Below are 20,888 nucleotides of genomic sequence, written 5' to 3'. Positions count from 1 at the left end.
ACAGACAATGTGTTTCTGTCTCTCACTCTCATACACTCTATGTCTCACATTGTATCACATTCACTCTCTATGTGTCACACAGTCACTTACATACTCGCTTGGTCTCATACACTCAGTCTCACAGACATCTGTGCCTCACACACACTCTCATTCACGCACACACTGTATCTGTGTGAAACACACTCTCTCTCTCTCTATCACACTGTGTCTCCCATACGCAATTGCACACACTCTCATTCTCACACACACACTCTCTCACAGACACGCTCACACCCAGACTCACTCTCTCTCTCACACACACACACACACACACACACACTCACACTTTCACTCTCTCTATCACACACAGTCACTCTCACATACACTCTCCAAAACATACACATTATGAGGAAAACCTTGCTAGCGCCCGTTTCATATGTGTCAGAAACGGGCCTTTTTTACTAGTATAAAATAATGAGTGGAGTGGAAAAGGTGGATGTGAAACATCTGTTCATGCTTTCCAAAAATACTAGGACTAGGGGGCATGCGATGAAACTACAGTGTAGTAAATTTAAGACAAATAGGAGAAAATGTTTCTTCACCCAACGTGTAATTAAACTCTGGAATTCGTTGCCGGAGAACGTAGTGAAGGCGGTTAGCTTGGCAGAGTTTAAAAAGCGGTTGGACGGTTTCCTAAAGGACAAGTTCAAGGAAATGGCTGATGCCGTTCCATTTCCTTTGGAGGTAGAGTATGAGCCCAGGGCCAAGATGCTCCTAGGGAGGCTGTGACTGTCCCTCCATTAGGTAATCCAGGAAGTCCTCATTAGGAATTCAGAGTTCCCTCTGTCGGTCCCAGTCATGCTCAAGAAGATCGATACCATGTACTGAATCCACAGCACAGCTGGCTTTGATTAAGCCTCAGTTGCCTCACAATTCCATGGTGGTGGAATCTGCTTTCAAGAGAACCAGGAGTTCCAGGGACTATGCCTTTTGGCACTCCCAGGTAGAGAAGCTAGAACCCAGGATTCTTTTGGAAGAAAGATGTTCCCGGCTTTAATGCTCATCTCCAAAATACAATCCTACCAGCTCTTCACTAGTGTCTACTTGCGAAAGTCTGTGCACAAGTTGTCAGACCTGGCTGAGTCACTTTGTAAGTTGGTCAGGGAGCAGATGGCGTGTCGAAAGTGCCCCTGGCCAAGAACTTAAGACATTTTTGATGTGGCATCCAGGATCTCTGCCCATTGTATAACAATGTGCAGACTCTCATGGCTGCATGTTTCTGACTTGGAGCATTCTGTTCAGCAGAGGTTGGCGGATGCTCCATACTGGGGGGGGGAATAACGTTTTTGGAGATAAGGTTGAGGAGGTTGCAGACCAAATTGGAAAACATACTGATACCATCTATTCTCTCTCTCGCCAGGTTAGCTTAGCGAGGTTTAAAAAAGTTCTGGACGGCTTCCTAAAGGAAAAGTCCATAGACCATTATTAAATTGACTCGGGGGAAAATCCACTGCTATTTCTGGGATAAGCAGCATAAAATGTATTGAACTCTTTCAGGATCTTGCCAGGTATTTGTGACCTGGATTGGCCACTGCTGGAAACAATATCCTGAGCTTGCTGGACCTTTGGTCTGTCTCAGTGTGGCAACACTTACGTACTTATGTAAATTAACGATGACGCCTAGATCCCTTTCCTGGTCGGTGACTCCTAATGTGGAACCTTGCATTACGTAGCTATAATTTGGGTTCTTCTTTCCCACATGCATTAGTTTGCACTTGGCTCACATTAAACATCATCTGCCATTTAGATGTCCAGTCTCGTATGGTTCTGTTGTAATTTTTCACAATCTTCTTGCAATTTAACAACTTTGAATAACTTTGTGTCATCAGCAAATTTAATTACCTCACTAGTTACTACCATCTGTAGATCATTCATGTTAAAAAGCAGCGGTATCAGCACAGACCCCTGGGGAACCCCACTATCTACACTTCTCCATTGAGAAAACTGACCATTTAACCCTACTCTCTATTTTTTAACCAGTTTTTAATCCACAATAGGACACTGCCTCTTATTCCATGACTCTCCAGTTTCCTCTGGAGTCTTTCATAAGGTACTTTGTCAAACGCCTTTTGAAAATGCAGTTCCTTGTCATCAAGCAGATGAAGCCATTATGTATGGGTTGTGTCCATCAACCAGCAGGGGGAGATAGAGAGCACTCAACTTTTCTCAGTGCCTCATGGCCAGCCAGCTCCACTGCTTCTTCAGTATTCTCAATATTCCCAAGCAGGGTGGCTGCAGCTTCTTCGAGCTCCATCAAAAATCTGCCTGGGGGTGGCTCCTGGCTTGCCAGTTGTTAGCCGGGGTGTTAGAGGCTATAGCAGCTTCACTTTGAAGGCACATAGGTTAGCCCTTTCCCTGCCTTACCCATGCCCCCGTGGATGTGGACATATTAGCTTGCTTTTCCCTGTCCTTTCCCACTCAGTGGATGCAGGCACATTGGTTCGCCTTTCCCACTCATCTGAGCCTCCGGAGTTCTTATTACCACTGCTTTCCTCACAGCGTTAAAAAAGAAAAAAAAATGGAACAGAGGTTTTCCTTTGATTCTTCTATGGGACCGGAGCTGTGATACTCGGTCCGGTGAGGTAAGAGTGTTTTCTAACTCCTCTGGGGTGGGCCTGCGATCGGGGCGTTTTTGGCGCGAAACTGCCATTTTGAATTTTCCCGCCATTTTCGGCGATGGCTGCAGAGAATGTAAAGCGCTGTTCCCGGTGTGGCAAGCGCAAATCAGCAGCGGGGCTCTGTAAATCGTGCTGTACAGGTGTAAGAGCCGGCCCGAGCATGGCGAGCGATGACTCTTCCCGCTCAGAGCTGGCAGCGGACGCCATTTTGAATTCTCCGCATGGCGCAGCCTCCTTAGAGACGGAGAGCCCTGAGCTCGGGGGGGGGGGGGGGACACCTCAAATTGAGGCTATTCAGGGAGTGGCTAGCCCCGGACGGGATCTGGGTGCCCAGGGCGAGTTTTTCTCCCCTGATTTTGTGTTATTATTGCATAAAGCATACATGCTGAAAAGAGCTCTCCCTCAAGGGTCGTCTGAGGCCCCTTCTATTGTCCCTTCCCGGTGGATTCTGGCCTGGGACTGCCCACTGAGGCTATTTTCCCTGATAATTGGCATAAAGAAAAGCGTAGAAGGGCTAATTCCCCTTCAGATTGTGGTGCATCTCCTTTTTCCCCCCTGTGGTCGGGCTGTGAGGATTCGGAGAGTTCTGGCAGGCCTTCGTGGTCTGAGGAGCCAGAGTCAGGTGCAGAATTACCACAGGATCTGGATGATCCCTCCGCGGTGAGGATTTTCCACCGTGATGAGCTGCCAGCGCTTATTTCAGGTGCCCTACAGGTCCTTTGTATTGAAGAGCCTGACAGTGGCACAGCCTCCTCTGTGAATCCTAGGATAGCTAGTACCAAAAAGCCTGCTCGAGCCTTTCCTTTGCATGACTCCATCCAAGAGCTTATTTCCGCTCAGTGGGCTGACCCAGAGGGACCTTTGAAAGTTTCCAGGGCTATGGGGCAATTATACCCTCTGCGTGAGGAGCATTTGGCTCGCTTTGCAATGCCTAAAGTAGATGCCCTAGTCACTGCGGTGACAAAGAGAACTACCCTCCCTATGGAAGGAGGAGTTGTCCTGAAGGATATACAAGACCGTAGGCTGGAAGCAGCACTTAAACGGTCCTTTGAAATTGCAGGTCTTACTGTTCGGGCGTCTGCATGCAGTTGTTATGCTGCTAGAGCTTCGGCTAAACAAATTGCAGTAGCAGTGGCGGCTCGCCGTCTTATTTGGCTACGACATTGGGCAGCGGACATGGCTTCTAAGCAAAGGTTGGTGAAGTTGCCCTTTCAAGGCCTTCTCCTATTTGGTGAGGAGTTGGGGAAAAAAATTGTTAAAGGCCTGGGAGATCCTAAACCCCAGCGCTTGCCCGAAGATAGGCTGAGGCCTTCCTCCAAGGGCCAGGCGGTCCACTCCTCTTATAGACCTCGCTTCCGTGAAGCTAGAAGGTACCGGCCGGGGCGTTCTGCTGGGTTCACTTCTCGTGCCCGTTTTTCAGCAGAGGAACTCCTTTCGCTCGGACAAGCGTTCCGCAGCCAGCGGCTCTAGGCCTGGAGTTCAGGGGCAACCCTCTCAATGATGGTGCGCCGGCCCCCTCCTCGCTTCCTGTCATCGGAGGACATCTTTCCCTCTTTGCCGAGGAGTGGGCCAATATTTCCTCAGATCAGTGGGTTCTGGACCTGATCAGAGATGGTTACAGAATAGAATTCAACGCCCCAGTAAGAGATGTGTTTGTGGAGTCCCGATGCGGTTCTGCCGCCAAACGGGCGGCGGTAGAGGAGACTTTGCAAGGTCTGATTCAGTTAGGGGCCGTGTCCCCGGTACCTCCCGCCGAACACGGCTATGGCCGATACTCCATCTAATTTGTGGTGCCGCGAAAAGGTGGGTTTTTCGCCCTATTCTGGACTTAAAAGAATGAAACAAGTCCCTGAGAGTGCGGCATTTCCACATGGAAACCCTGCGCTCCGTCATTGCTGCGGTACAGCCAGGAGAGTTTCTCACATCTCTAGACCTGAAAGAAGCTTACTTGCACATACCAATTTGGCCCCCGCACCAAAGGTTTCTGAGGTTTGCGGTGTTGGGAAAACATTTCCAGTTCCGGGCCTTGCCTTTTGGCCTCGCCACAGCTCCCCGAACCGTTTCGAAGGTAATGGTGGTAGTAGCTGCTTTGCTGAGGCGAGAAGGTATCAGGGTTCACCTGTACCTAGACGACTGGCTCATCAGAGCAGACTCTAACAGAGAGCTGTCAAGCTACAGCCAGAGTGGTCTCAGTACTTCAATCTCTAGGCTGGGTCGTCAATATGGCCAAAAGTCACCTGACCCCCTCGCAGTCTCTAGAATATTTGGGGGCCAGGTTCGACACAGACTCGGGCTATGTATACCTACCCGAGCTAAGGCGGTGCAAGCTTCAGAATCAGGTCCGTCTGCTCCTGAGGATGCCCCGCCCGCGAGCTTGGGACATTGTCCAGCTGCTGGGATCGATGACAGCCACATTGGAAGTGGTGCCCTGGGCGAGAGCGCACCTGAGACCTCTACAGTATTCCCTACTTCAAAGATGGTCTCCAGTTTCTCAGGATTATCAATGCAGACTTTCTTGGCTCCCTACGCTCAGCATGGAGTGGTGGCTCTCAGACAGCATGCTGCGGCGAGGAATGCTGCTGGCGCTCCCCGATTTGTGTCTAGTGGTGACAGATGCCAGCCTGAAGGGCTGGGGCGCACATTACAAGGGGAAGCATGCCCAGGGTCTATGGACACCCGAGGAGTCGGAGTGGTCCATCAGCCGCCTGGAGTTGAAAGCGGTGTTTCAGGCGCTTCTGGCCTTTCAAGTGACCCTGGAAGGATTGGCTGTCAGAGTGATGTCGGACAACACGACAGCAGTGGCCTACATAAATCGACAAGGTGGCACTCAGTGCAGAGCACTGGCCGCGCAGGCCGAACAGATTTGCCACTGGGCCGAGCTGCATCTTCAGTTTCTGTCGGCAGCTCACATTGCAGGTCAGAGCAACGTGCAAGCCGATTATCTAAGCAGGCATCAGATCGATCCAGCAGAATGGGAACTAGCAGACGAAGTATTCCTGCAGATATGTGCCAAATTGGGCAAGCCTGTGATGGATCTTATGGCGACAAGTTCAAATGCCAAAGTCCCGTGCTTCTTCAGCAGACGGAGAGATCCTCGCTCGGCAGGGTTGGATGCCTTGACTCAGCCCTGGTCTCCGGGCCTACTATATGTGTTCCCTCCGTGGTCCTTGATAGGGCGTGTGCTCCTGCGGATTCGGCTGCACCCAGGAGAAGTGGTGCTCATCGCCCTGGATTGGCCCAGGAGGCCTTGGTATGCGGACCTCCGACAGATGCTAGTGGAAGCTCCCCTTCCTTTACCTCTGGTACCGAACCTGTTGTCACAGGGCCCGGTAGCCATGGAGGACGCCTGCTGCTTTGGTCTTATGGCATGGCGATTCAGAGGGCGCAATTGAGGGACAAAGGCTATTCAAACACAGTCATTTCCACTCTCCTGCAGGCCCGCAAGCGTTCCACTTCCGTGGCTTATGCCAGGATTTGGTGCCAGTTTGAGTCTTGGTGTGGTTCAAAAGCGATCACACCCATGCGGGCTCCTGTCTCGCCGATTCTGGACTTTTTGCAGGATGGTGTGGAGGAGTGGCCTAGTGGTTAGGGTGGTGGACTTTGGTCCTGGGGAACTGAGTTCGATTCCCGGCACAGGCAGCTCCTTGTGACTCTGGGCAAGTCACTTAACCCTCCATTGCCTGCCGCATTGAGCCTGCCATGAGTGGGAAAGCGGGGGTACAAATGTAACAAAAATAAAAATAGGCTTGGCCTATAATTCCCTGCGGGTGCAAGTGGCAGCGTTGGCCTCCCTTCGTGGTAAGGTTGAAGGCGTGTCTTTAGCTGCTCATCCAGATGTGGCACGGTTTCTTAGTGGGGTGCTTCGGCTCCGGCCTTCTGTGCGAGCACCCTGTCCAGCTTGGAACCTGGGGCTAGTTTTGAAGGCCCTGCAGGCTTCTCCTTTTGAGCCGCTTCGGAGCGCATCGGAGAAAGATTTGACACTAAAGGCCGTTTTTCTTGTGGCCATTACTTCGGCGAGACGGGTGTCAGAGCTCCAGGCGCTGTCCTGTAGAGACCCATTTCTGCAATTCTCAGAGTCTGGGGTCATGGTTCGGACCGTGCCTTCCTTCATGCCTAAGGTGGTTTCAGCGTTTCACCTAAACCAGCCTATTTTCTTGCCCTCCTTTGATAAGGAGGAGTTTCCAGAATCTTTTGGGCAGTTGCACCTGTTGGATGTGCGCAGAACTCTGCTGCAGTATCTGCGAGTTACTATCTCTTTCAGGATCTATGATCATCTGTTTATTTTGCTATCAGGTCCTCGCAGAGGGTCTCCAGCGTCTAAAGCCACTATTGCCCGCTGGCTCAAAGAAACTATCTTTTCAGCTTATCTGCTTGCCGGCCGGTCTCCGCCTGTAGCCTTTAAGGCGCATTCTATCAGAGCGATTTCTTCCTCTTGGGCTGAAACTGGAGCACTCTCTCGTCAAGAGATATGCAGTTCAGCAACGTGGGCTTCTAAGCTCTATTTTGCCCGACATTACAGGCTGGATGTGGCTGCTAGGAGGGATGCGCGTTTTGGAGCACAAGTGCTAGTGCGTGGTGTGACCTGTTCCCACCCTATATAGGGATTGCTTTATTACATCCCATACGTAATGGCTTCATCTGCTTGATGACAAGGAAGGGAAAATTAGGTTCTTATCTTGGTAATTTTCTTTCCTTTAGTCATAGCAGATGAAGCCATGAGCCCTCCCTGTATGATTGTCTGTATGCTGTGAATCTGTTTCAGGTTCTGTTCTTGTTTCCTGAAGTTCCTTCCTTGGAAGAAAGTTGGAAAACAGTCTTCAGGATTCATGTTCACTTATAGGAGGATGAGTCCATTCCCTCCAGTTTATGTTTTGGAGGATGAGTTTATTCCCTCCAGGAGGTTGCTTGTATCCCCTCCAGTTATACAATAAGGAGGACGAGTTTATTCCCTCCAGGAGGATGTGTTCATTCCCTCCTTTTGAGTTCATGCCCTTGTTAAGGGGCCATCGTTCGCTGTGAGGAAAGTTCATGTTATTCCCATTGCAGTTTGCCATACTGCTTTGGAAGCTTCAAATACTGAAGAGGCAGTGGAGCTGGCTGGCCATAAGGCACTGTGAAAAGTTGACTGCTCTCTATCTCCCCCTGCTGGTTGATGGACACAACCCATACGTAATGGCTTCATCTGGTATGACTAAATGAAAGGAAATGACCAAGGTAAGAACCTAATTTTCCCATACACAATATTGACCAGCTCACCTTTATCCACATGGTTGTTCACCCCTTCAAAGAAATGTGCTCATCATCCCTTTTCAGCACGCATCAGAGCATAGTATATGATGGCAAAGACCAGTGTGGCCACATGGTCTGCCCTATAAGGCAGTTTAGGGTCACTGAAAACCACTTTTGCCAAAAGAAAACAAAAACTAAATGGAAATTTATATTTTACTAAATATTTTTTGACATTTCTGTGTTCAGTTTAGTTTTTATTATTATGCATATTTATGCAAATGTGCTACAGAACTATGACAAAAGTTTTTAAACTCTTGCCAGTGCTTATGTTGCTCCTTATTTTCTTCATTTCAGTCCTTTTTCATTCTTTGAAGGTCAGTCTTTTGGCGTTAATAGCCTCTTTTACTTTACTTTTTAACCATGCTGGCTGCCTGTTTTCTCTTCTTTCCACCTTTGCAAATATGTGGATTGCATATGGTGTGAGCTTCCAAGAAGGTATTTTTGAATAACGGCTACGTCTGATTTAGTGTCCTAACCTTAGTAGCAATCCTTTTTAACCATTTTCCTTATTTTATTACAGGCACCCTTTTGAAAGTTAAATGCAGCTACAGTAGATTTTCTTTTCAGGTTCATCCCAGATAGTAGCTCAGACTTGATCATGTTATGATCACTGTTTCCCAGGAGACCCAACATCGCCATGAAACTAGGTCAGAGGTAGGCAATTCCAGTCCTTGATAGCTGCAGGCAGGTCAGGTTTTCAGGATATCCACAATGAATATGCAGGAGATAGATTTGCATACCAAGGAGGCAGTGCTTGCAAATCTATTTTCTGCTTGCTTATTGTGAATATCCTGAAAACCTGACCTGCCTGCGGCTCTCGAGGACCGGAGTTGCCTACCCCTGAACTAGGTCTGCTGTGCCTTCTATAGACTTTCTGTTAATATTGTAGGCTGTGGCAGAAAGTTCAAGCTAACTCAGTAATCAGATTGCCCTTAATAACCTTTGCAAATATTCTACTTCCTCACAGTTTAATTAACACCTAATTCAGGTCAGTAGCAGTGCTACCTCTCCAGCAGCCAAAGAACAGAAAATAACTGTCTTTTAGAATAAAATTTGAGCCTTGCTACTATCCTTTTTAATGTTCTTTGCCTGTTAAGTTTCTACCTCTAGAAAAAGTTTCAGATTAAAACTATGGGAAAAGGGTTGTGCACTATGCTTCTCTCTCTCCCTTCCCCTTAAGACTGAACTAGGCCCTGCTGTGCCTGCTAGAGGCTATCTGTTAATAATGCATCACTGTGGGCTAGATCTACTAGAGTATGCTGACATATTAGCATGGACTAATGCCATAAATATGCATTGGTAAATTGTATAAAATCATACCTGCATTAAACAAACCTGTTTAGGTGTGCTAGAGTGCACTTTAGTAAATCTAGTCTTTTGTCTTATAAGATGCATCTTGAATTGGCACTAATAATGAAGCACAAAGAGTAGACAGTACACCACAGTTCTGCATTTTTACTTAAAGTTAATCAGAAATGTGTGATGAAATGTAATTTAATGATTAAGAAGAATTGCTTTTGGATTAAAGCTGTGTTTTTTTTCTTCTTGATTGCAGGTGATATATGCTTTGAACACTAGGAATGATGAACATGAGTCAGGTATTCTGGCCCTTAAGGATGCCCATGAGGAAGAAATCCAGCAGATTATCGCAGAAACAAGAGAGAAGATTATTCAGTACAAGAGTAAGGTTGTAGAGGAACTGGATCTTAAGAAGAAGATACAGGTTCTGGAGGAGTCATTGGAAGAACACACTAAGATGAAGCATCAAGGTTTGATGGAGTTTGAAGCATACAAGCGTCGAGTAGAGGATATGCAGCTATGTTCTGAGGCCCAGCATGTTCAGAGGATAGTGACTATGTCTAGGGAAGTGGAAGAGATCAGAAAAAAATTTGAAGAGAGTCTACGGAGTTTTATGCAACTGCAGGTTCAGTGTGAGAAAGATAAACGCACAGCTATGGAAGAGTTGAGAACTGCTCATGCAATGGAGATGCAAGAGGTTCTGAAGACAAAGCAGAATCAGAATGTAATTTTAACTGATGATCAACAGACACATAAGGAAGTACACCAAATGGAAATGAAAGAGTTGCACAACAGAATGGAAGAACTACATCTGGAAAAGACAAAAATAATTGAGGATTATGAAAGTAAGCTTTGCAAAGCTCAAGTATTTTATGATCAGGAACTTGAATCTTTGAAAAGATCACAGCTCTTCACAGCAGAGAGCCTGCATTCTTGCAAACAAAAAGAAGCTGAGTTGAAGAAGGAGTTTCAAAATCAAGAGGCTGTTCTACAAAGGAACCTGGGAAATCTTAAAACTGAATTTCAGGTTGTACAGGGGGAAGCAGAAGTTCTGAGGGAAAAGTGCCAAAAGCTTCAAGAAAATCTAACCACTGCAGAAAACAAGGTGCAGGTAAGGAAGGTACTATAATAGATTTAATCTTTCATATAATGAAGTAACTGTCATTTGTTGTTTAGCCATGTAGACATAAATATTAGTATTGGTCTTTACACCCTTGTACATTTTGTTGTCTTTAAAAAAAAAAAAAAAAAGAATAGGTGAAGATTGCTTAGTATTGCTCATGGAATCTTTTCCAGCTCATGTGTGTGTATGTGCGTGTTTCACCTATCCAAAGGGCTTAATTATAAAGGTTGAGGCTGCAGTAGCAGCAGTTTGTAAGTGAGCATGGTGACTGTACAAGCACATACTTTTGAATGGAGTGACCTAGTGGTTGGAGCAGTGGGTTGATAATTAGAGAAACTGGGAAAGTCATTTTCATCTGATGTTTTTGGTACACAGCAGAGATTTAAAGGTTGGACAGACCTAAAAAGTTACAGGCGATTTTTCCAAGATATAAATGGAAGAAACAAAATTATTTTTCTTTGGTGCCTCTGAAAGGTTATAGAGAGAGAGGGTATTAGGAAAATTGTCTAAGAATTTGCCCAGGTAATTAAATAGTTATGTGGATAAAATCCCTAGACTGAAAAGTTCTTTTTCTTAGTATGGACTCAGGTACATTTGTAGCAGTGAACTTCTTCAGCCCAAATGGAAACTGTTCATGACAGTGACCCCATGAGAAAAAAACCACAGTAATGTGCACTCTGTTCTGGTATTGGGCTGCTGCCTGCTGGTCAGCTGTGCTGATCATCGTGTAAAGCTTTTGCAGTATGACTGCTCTTTTTCTCAGCATTCAGCAGTCGTCCCCTCATTCCCCAATCCCAGGGGTATTGTACACCAGGGCTGTGGAGTTGAAGTCAGTCAGAAGCAATTTTAAGTGGAGTTGGTAAAAATGTACTGACTTCAATTCCATCTTCAAAATAAAACTTCCTTGTCATCAAGCAGATGAAGCCATTACGTATGAGTTATGTCCATCAACCAGCAGGGGAGATAGAGAGCACTCAAACTTTCTCAGTGCCCTCTTGGCCAGCTAGCTCCACTGCCTCTTCAGTATTCTCTATCTCCCCTAGCAGGGTGGCTGCAGCTTCTCGAGCTCCAGAAAAATCTGCCGGGAGGTGGTTCCTGGCTTGCCAGTTGTTAACCGGGGTGTTGGAGGCTATAGCAGCTTCACTTTAAAGGCACTTAAGTTAGCCCTTTCCCTGCCTTACCCATACCTCCGTGGATGTGGACATATTGCATTGCTTTCCCTGTCCTTACCCACCAACAGTGGATGCAGGCATATAGGTTCGCCCTTTCCCTGCCTTTCCCACTCATCTGAGCCTCCGGAGTCTTCAATACCTCTGCTTTCCTCACAGCGTTAAAAAAAAAAAAAAAAAGTCGCGTCGCGTTTTTAAACACAGAGACGCTGGAACAGAGGTTTTTGACCTGATTTTCAGCAGGATCGTAGTTGTACGCTAGATCCTTTGAGGTAAAAGTGTTTTCTAACTCCTCCGGGGTGGGCCCGCGATCAGGGCGATTTTGGCGCGAAATCCCTTCGTGGTAAGGTGGGAGGCGTGTCTTTGGCTGCTCACCCAGATGTTGCACGGTTTCTTAGAGGGGTGCTTCAGCTCCGACCTCCCGTGCGAGCACCCTGTCCAGCTTGGAACCTGGGGCTAATTTTGAAAGCCCTGCAGGCATCTCCTTTTGAGCCGCTTCGGCGAGTATCGGAGAAGGATTTGACACTGAAGGCCGTTTTTCTGGTGGCCATTACCTCGGCGAGACGGGTGTCAGAGCTCCAGGCGCTGTCCTGTAGAGACCCATTTCTGCAATTTTCAGAGTCAGGAGTCACGGTTCGGACCGTGCCTTCCTTTATGCCTAAGGTGGTTTCAGCGTTTCACCTAAACCAGCCTATTTTCTTGCCCTCTTTTTCAGAGGAAGAGTTTCCAGAATCTTTTGGGCAGCTGCACCTTTTGGATGTGCGCAGGACTCTGATGCAGTATCTGCGAGTTACTAACTCTTTCAGGACGTCTGATCATCTGTTTGTTTTACTATCAGGTTCTCGCAGAGGGTCTCCAGCGTCTAAGGCCACTATTGCCCGCTGGCTCAAAGAGACTATCTTTTCAGCTTATCTGCTGGCCGGCAGGGTGCCGCCTGTAGCCTTTAAGGCGCATTCTTCTAGAGCGATTTCTTCCTCTTGGGTTGAAACTGGAGCACTCTCTCTTCAAGAGATATGCAGTGCAGCAGCATGGGCTTCTAAGCTCTCCTTTGCCCGACATTACAGGCTGGATGTGGCTGCCAGGAGGGATGCGCGTTTTGGAGCACAAGTGCTAGCACGTGGTGTGGCTTGTTCCCACCCTATCTAGGGATTGCTTTGTTACATCCCATACGTAATGGCTTCATCTGCTTGATGACAAGGAAGGGAAAATTAGGTTCTTACCATGATAATTTTCTTTCCTTTAGTCATAGCAGATGAAGCCATGAGCCATCCCTGTTGGATTGTCAGTATGCTGTAAATTGGGTTTTTTTCAGGTTCTGTTCTAATTTCTTGAAGTTCCTTCCTTGGGAGAAAGTTGGAAAACAATCTTCAGGATTAATGTTCAGTTTAACTTTAGGAGGATGAGTTCATTCCCTCCAGTATGTTTTTTGGAGGATGTGTTGATTCCCTCCAGGAGGCGCGTGTGTTCCCCTCCAGTTCTGTAAATAGGAGGATGAGTTCATTCCCTCCAGTGTGTTGGGAGGATGGGTGATTCCCTCCAGGAGGTGCGTGTGTTCCCCTCCACTTCTACAATAAGGAGGATGAGTTTATTCCCTCCAGGAGGATGTGCATTCCCTCCTTTATGAGTTCATGCCCTTGTGATGGGCCATCGTTCGCTGTGAGGAAAGCTCTTGTGATTCCCATTGCGGTTGGCCATACTGCTTTGGAAGCTTCAAATACTGAAGAGGCAGTGGAGCTAGCTGGCCAAGAGGGCACTGAGAAAGTTTGAGTGCTCTCTATCTCCCCTGCTGGTTGATGGACATAACCCATACGTAATGGCTTCATCTGCTATGACTAAAGGAAAGAAAATTACCAAGGTAAGAACCTAATTTTCCCTTCTATAAAGAACTCTTTTAAGCACTCTGGTCTGTTGTTTTAGCCACACTTATAGTATGCACCGTTGCAATATCAATGAGTTGCTGGTAAAGATTATTGAAAAACACATGCACAAGAAGATACACTGAGTTTTTTGAATGTGGAGTAATGCACCGCACAGACTTGTCCTTATTTATTATTCATTATGATTTTTTATGATTTTGGTGGCATGATTACACTTATGGTACGATGCAAGTATTTTTTATAATTTGTATGGTGTTTCTATTATTGTTAGTGCACATATTTTTTCTGGATCCCTCACATTTTATATCTTTGTCATGTATTGACAATACAACAAGCACAAAAGAAGGATACCAAACCTTCCACAGATAACTATCAAGGAAACTGTGTTTTGTACCTGGTTTTTGATTTTTCTTTTTAATAGCCTTTTGACTAATCTGGTTCCTTGTTTTGGTGCCTCCACATGTATTGAAGATATACATTTTTTTAAATTACTGAATTGTGTTCATTGTTTTTAATATTATACCCCTGAAGCAGCCCTTGAGTGGGCAAAACGTGGACAATGTCAGGTGATTGTTTTAATAAAAGAATCTTGTTGTGGAGCATTTTGTTTGGAATCTGCTTCTTTCTGAATCATTTCAGTGCAGATCTGAAGAGCCTCTCTGTTTGCTTGCTGCTTGTATTTCATAATGCATTTGCCCAGGTATTTTATGTTTCAACGTTTTATTAATGACATTCAAATAGAAATAACAATCCTCATACTGAATATGCAAAGATACATTCCGGGTCTAATAAACAAATGGTTCAGTGTGTTACTAACAGTCATCAAATTTTTTATCATGTTTATCTCTTCCTCCCACCCCTCCCCCTATATGTTCTACATCTGTTACTAAATTAACCAAATTTATTAAACTTATATTAAAATAATGCAACCATGGATTCTTATCAAATAATCAGTCCCCCCTCCCCCCCTTGATTCACCGCTCATGTCTGATTTCAAACTAATCAATTTTCAGCAGTTACAGTGTATTAAGGACCAGGCTTCTCCCCCTGTGGGTCAAAGAGTCTATATATCCGCCCCACAGTTTAAAAAATGCAAGTTTTCGTTTTGGTCCACTTTTAGCTTCTCTTGCTTCCCACATCATCAACTGATGCACCATGTTTCTCCAATGCCAAAACTCAGGTCCCATATCAGATGTCCAATACTGCAAGATACATTTCTTAGCCAGCAAGGTAAGTTTACGAAATAGGTGTGTCCCATGAAGTGTCCCCGTCCCAACTGACCCCGGCAGATTCAACAACAACTGTTGAGGTGATCCCACTATCCTATATCCGAATAATGTGGTCAGATAGTTAGTTACTCTCCCCCAGAATGCTTTAATTTTCCTACATCCCCAGAAACCATGATAAAAGGTATTTTCCGCATTCCCACAGCGCCTACACATCGATGTCTGTGTTCCTCCAAACTTTGCTAATTGTGCTTGAGACATATATGCGCGATGTATGAAACGAAAGGCACATTCCCTGTATTGTGCACTACCAATCACTTTTGGTATTCCTTTCAATTGCTTATTAATATCCCATGTCGTTAAACTAATGCCTAAATCTTTTTCCCAGCGTTCTTTCAATTGTGTCAGGTTCCTGGGGCTTACATTCTCCCACAACGCCTTATGTAGTCCAGTAATGGAAGGACCTTCCATAGATATTTTTTCAAAAAAATGTTTCACCTTAGCTCCTAAATTCTGCGCAAGTCTTTCCTTGTTCAATGATTGAATAAAATGTTGCAGTTGACAGTGTGCAAAAATGTCCCTCCACTGCCTATTCTCAGTGCCTAACAATTGTTCCCTAGTTTTAATCTCTCGATTTTCGTTCAAGACATCTCCTAAGGAGACCAATCCTCGAACTTCCCAGCCACGAAATATCTGGTTTGTTATACCTGCCTCAAACAACGGGTTCCCTCTAATACTTATAAGCTCCGTTATTCCATGCCCTAATCTCAATTTATTCTCCAAAAACCTCCATGCTTTCCTCAAAGGGCACAACAACAAATTTTTTTGGCATCTATCAGGTATCTGAGACCTCTCCAATTGTAGCAAGGTAAGCGGCTGAAAGGGTTCAAAGAGTGCCTCTTCTACTTCAATTGGAGTATAATAACTGGATCGAAAAATCCAGTCTCTAATATGCCGTAGCAAGCAAGCCATGTTATATAACTGCAAGTCCGGCAATCCTAGCCCTCCCTGTTCCCAGCCCCCTAACAACCATTGATATTTCACCTTTGCCTTTTTATTTGCCCAACAAAATTTCACCACCAATTTGTAAAAGGCATTAATATCCTTACGCAATAAACATATTGGAATAGTTTGCAGCACGTACAGCCACCGGGGTAGTATAACCATACGAATTAAACATATGCGCCCTATTAACGGCAGCTGCAGAATGCTCCAACTCTCCAATTGTTGTCTCGTCTGGGCCAGTAGTAACTTAATATTAGCAGAATAAAGATCCTCAGTCTTGGGGGTTAGCTGTACTCCTAAATATCGAAATGTGCCCGTCGCCCATCTAAGAGGGAATCTACCATGCCAGGCCTCTCTGATATTGACATTACTGGCCAGAGCTTCCGATTTTTCTAAATTTAATTTAAACCCTGAATAAGTTCCAAATTCTTCAAATATTTCCAACAGGGCATGTAATGATTCTACTGGGTTCGTAATCATGACTAGTAAATCATCTGCGAAAGCAGCCATCTTAAATTCTTGATTATTAATTTTTACTCCTCGCACTGCAGGCATGGAACATATATCTCTAATCAGGGGATCTAAATAGAGAGCAAATAATAAAGGTGACAGTGGGCATCCCTGCCTGGTACCTCGCTCTATAGCAAACTCCTCTGAGCAATTATCATTGACCACAATGCGTGCTGTCGGCTGGGCATATAAAGTTATTACCGCTTCTACAAACCACCCTGTGAACCCATATGCTTTCAATGTCTCAAACAAATAACTCCACTGCACTCGATCAAAAGCTTTTTCTGCATCGAAACTGACCATTACTGCCGGTTCTGCTTCCATCTCTATTTTCTCCAAAGCTGCCAGGATCTTACGTAGATTTTTTGAGACTGATCTCTCTTTAACAAATCCTACCTGCACATCCTGCACAAGATTCGGTAAAATTTTCCCCATTCGTTTAGCTAATATCTTAGCAAATAATTTCATTTCACAATTCAGCAATGATATTGGTCGGTATGACTCTGGCAAGGTCACATCTCTTTTAGGTTTAGGGATTAAAATAATTTGTGCCGTATTTAGTTGCCCAGGCAAATTACCCTCTTCTACCCATTCCGTAAAAACTTCCACCAGAATTGGTTCTATCTCTGCGCCCATCAACTTGTAAAACTCAACTCGCATTCCATCGGGTCCCGGTGCTTTCCCCATTTGGCTATTGGCAATTGCCCAATGTACCTCTTCAACTGTAATAGGGGTATTTAAATCATTTTTTTCTTTATCCGAGAGTATTGGGTGTTTCACACCGTCCAGGTATAGACTACTCGGTAAACCTGAGTCTTCCTCCGCTCTATATAGCTTTTGATAAAATATTTTAAATATATCTCGAATCTCCTTATCTGTATGACATATTTTACCCTTTCCATCTTTTAGGGAGGTAACTACTCTCGAAGCCCGCTTACGAGCAATCAGTCTGGCCAACATCTTCCCTCCCTTACTACCATGTCTGTACAACTGAAATCTATAGTAATCCTGGGATTTCTTCTCCCTCTCGTGAATGAGTGAATTTAGTGCTACTTGAGTAGACACAAGGTCTGTTTTCAGCTGCACCGTAGGCCTCTCCCCATATTTTTTCCTCAGTATCCTGATTTGTTTGTCTAGTCTCAATATTTCTTTATCTCTTGTCTTTTTAAAATGGCTGACAAAACTAATGATCTCTCCCCTTATCACTGCCTTGGCAGCTTCCCAAAACATCATTGAATTCGATGCAGTATGCTCATTGAAACGTTTATACTCCCCCCAACATTTCATCACATGTTCCCGAAAACCACTATGATTGGTCAAGTAGCTGGGAAATGTCCACATCCTGTTCTTAGTTCCCTCTCCTCCTGGGTTCCATGTCGCCCAGACCTCTGCATGGTCTGAAATGGCATATGGCCCGATCTGAGTTTCTTGTATTTCTCCCATTAGTGAATGAGACATCAACAAATAGTCTATCCTAGACTGCGTGTTATGAGCCCTGGACATGTGTGTATAATCTCTTTCGTGTGGGTGAAGGACCCTCCAGACATCTAACAGATCTAAAAGAGAGCAAAAATTTGGAAGGCCCTTCGACATCCAACGAGACGGCGTGGGAGTCGCAAGTGATTTATCTACCTGTGGGTTCCAGACCATATTAAAATCCCCCCCCAGGATCAGTGGGACAGAGCCTTCCTTTGTCAAGTGTCCCAGCAGCTGCTGGTAGAAATTATTATCTAGTTGGTTCGGAGCATAGATGCTTCCTAATAAAATCTGCCTTCTGGCCAACTCCACCTTGCAAAAAATGTACCTTCCTTCTGGATCTTTAACAATATTACTAATATTCTCCACCACTCCTTTCCGGAACAGAATAACCACTCCTCCCTTCCTCCCCTTTGCCGATGAGTCAATGTAATCCCCCACCCACCATTTTTTGAGCTTAGCATGTTCTATGGTATTCAAATGTGTCTCCTGTAAAAAAACCACATCTGCTCGAATCCTCTGCAAATATCGTAAAATTTTAGATCTCTTCACAGGAGATCCTATTCCTCCCACGTTCCATGTTACTATTTTAATCACAGCTGTCAAAGTATTTGTTACCAATCCACTGTACTATAGTTTTAGCTCCAGGGAAATGCCACCCCAGCCCATGGCCCTCCCCTTTTCTTCTATAACATTGTATAAATTTTCCAACATCAGCATGAGCGAGTATATCTCCTCTCCCCCTCCCTCCCTTCCCTCTTCATCCCTAAATCCCCTATTTTACCCGTCCCTTTGGACCGAGTCACTTTAACGCTTCCTCCAGCATTCCCCTATATTCATTAATTATATATGCATTACCCCTCAAGGATTTCTTATGGTTTGCCCAGTTTTTCTCCCCTTTGGGCTACTTCCACAGCAGCTTACTTTTCCTCTTTCAACTGTCAGATATATTAAACACTTATTTATATAAATCCCCTTTATATCAACCTTAATACATATAATTCAGGGCTCTCCTGCAGCACGTATTATAAACAGTTACCGTATAATAACATATCTATGGATCAATAGTTGTTTATCCTTGTAGATCGAAACAGTAATCATCAGCACAATTCCCCTGTGAAACACCATAATCATTCTCAACCCACCAGTCTTTATTCGCTTATATTTCTTATCTCGATTTTACTACCATGGGGTTCAGCCAGACAATTTTAACCTTTAACCCAATTATTAGTATCCAGAGCTCTCAATATCTTCTTGTGACAAACTACAAGGAAAACTTTCTTTTTTTATCAACTATATCTGATCAGATGTAACACTCCATACGCGTTGAAATGTCTCTGGTAGCTCCTTTTATATATTCTGTCACCCAATATGTATAAATCACAGGATCTGTCCCATTTCAATACTAAGCTGCCCCATTGGTTTAAACTTGCTCAGGCAATTCCAAAAAGTCAGCTCTCCTCACTCAATTCTCCCAATGATGAGCAAGTTGGTTTGCCACATTAGCATATTAATATCCATCCATCAACTTGACCCCTTTTCCATATAACAGTGTACCTGTAGTCGTACATAATCCGATCTGTTACAAAAACAGGGCCATATTGTAGTTGGCTCGGACAGCAGTCAGCAGCGATATCATAGTGTGGTTGGGATATCCATCGCTTTAACTTTGCCACTCCGCATATGTCTCCTCAGACCACTTGTGAGTTCTTATGTATAGAAAAACAAACAACAACATTTGTAATCCAAACGAAACACCAATTGAAATCTTATTCTCCTTATCTGCCACAAGTGGATCCAGTAATCAAATGTTCATTCGTCTCCACTGCTTAGTATTTCTTTAACAAACTGCTGGGCTTCCTGAACCGAATTACATATTTTTATAGTAGATTTGTGAAAAATCTTTAGCCGTGCAGGATATAACAAAGCAAATTTGATTTTGCGCTGTATGAGCTGGGAGCACACCGGGGCAAAATTCTTTCTCTGTGCCGCTACCGCCATAGAGTAATCCTGAAAACATAGGATTTTGTGATTATTGTAGCTTAACCCCGTTCCTCCTCGTATGGCTTGCATTATTGCAGTTTTCTGCACAAAGTTAAGTATTCGGCAAATGATGACCCGGGGCCTATTAGAATTTTGTCGCAGCGGTCCCACGCGGTGTGCCCTCTCAATTATTAATGGCCCCATCTCTGTTGTTAATTTGAGTTTCTTCACCAGCCAGGATTCCAAAAACGATCGAAGTTCTTTATCTCCTAGTTCCTCCGGGAGACCCACAAAGCGTAGATTATTGCGTCGTGACCGATTTTCAAGGTCTTCAATCTTTTCTGCCTGTGTCTCCACCATTTTTATTAGCTTAGAGTACTGTTGTTCAATATTAGAAACCTGATCTTCCAGGGCTCCTGTACGCTGTTGAAACAATACCATGTCCTGGCTTATTTGCGACATATCTTTTTTAAGCCCTTCCAGTTTTACATCCAGGCCCTGCAATTTTTTGTCCAATATTGCTTCTAGGGCAGTGGTCACTTCGCCAACAATTTCGGCAGCCCATGCCGAGCTAACCGATGTTCCCGGCGGGCTCGCCGGTGCCGCCATCTTGTCGTCTCCTGCCTTGCTCTTCTCCCTGTCTCTACGCAGCGTTTTGGTCGCCATCGACGTTTCTAAGCTCCCAGCTCCGTTTGAATTTGAGTCTAGTCAAGTTTATTAACCAGATCGAAGCTTTAATCTTTATCTTGAGAGGTTTTATCAGCAGAAACTGTGGAGGAAGCACGGAGCAGCGCGTTCAGCCGCTGCTCGTGTGCATCGCGTCACGTGACTCTTTGCCCAGGTATTTTAAAAGAAAGTTACTCTAATCTGCAATACTCCTAAGGGCCCTGTTTACTAAGACACATTAGTGTTTTTAACGTGCCTTCAGTTAGCATTGTTGCCCGCCTACAGTTAGCATTTCAGCCACTCCCGAATCAGCAGAGGCTTCACAAACCTCATCCATCCAGGACGCCACACCTTCAGTACTCTCTGATATTCCCACAGCTGTATTTGGTGGGGCTGCCTAACAGCTGGACTCAACGAAGTCTCTAGAGACAAAGGAGATGCTGAGATGAGACAGACTGAAGGTCCATCAAGCCCAGCATCCTGTTTCCAACACAGGCCAATCTAGGTAGCAAGTACCTTGCAAGATCCCAAATCAGTACAATACATTTTATTCTGCTTATTCTAGAAATAAGCAGTGGATTTTCTCCAAGTCCATTTTAATAATGGTC

The 20,888-nt window shown here is 45.0% G+C and overlaps 1 protein-coding gene across 1 annotated transcript in view; it reads left to right on the top strand.

The window, feature by feature from the left end:
- Positions 1–20,888, top strand: part of FAM184A (family with sequence similarity 184 member A) — a 306,691-nt gene that overhangs the window by 17,821 nt on the left and 267,982 nt on the right. The window contains exon 2 of the mRNA XM_030198559.1: positions 9,502–10,356. Coding sequence (XP_030054419.1) covers positions 9,502–10,356 — 855 coding nt within the window. The remainder of the gene's footprint in view (positions 1–9,501; positions 10,357–20,888) is intronic.

The sequence above is a fragment of the Microcaecilia unicolor genome, chromosome 3 (genome assembly GCF_901765095.1).
Source record: "Microcaecilia unicolor chromosome 3, aMicUni1.1, whole genome shotgun sequence".
Lineage (NCBI taxonomy): Eukaryota > Metazoa > Chordata > Amphibia > Gymnophiona > Siphonopidae > Microcaecilia > Microcaecilia unicolor.
This window is presented reverse-complemented; position numbering and strand designations above follow the sequence as displayed.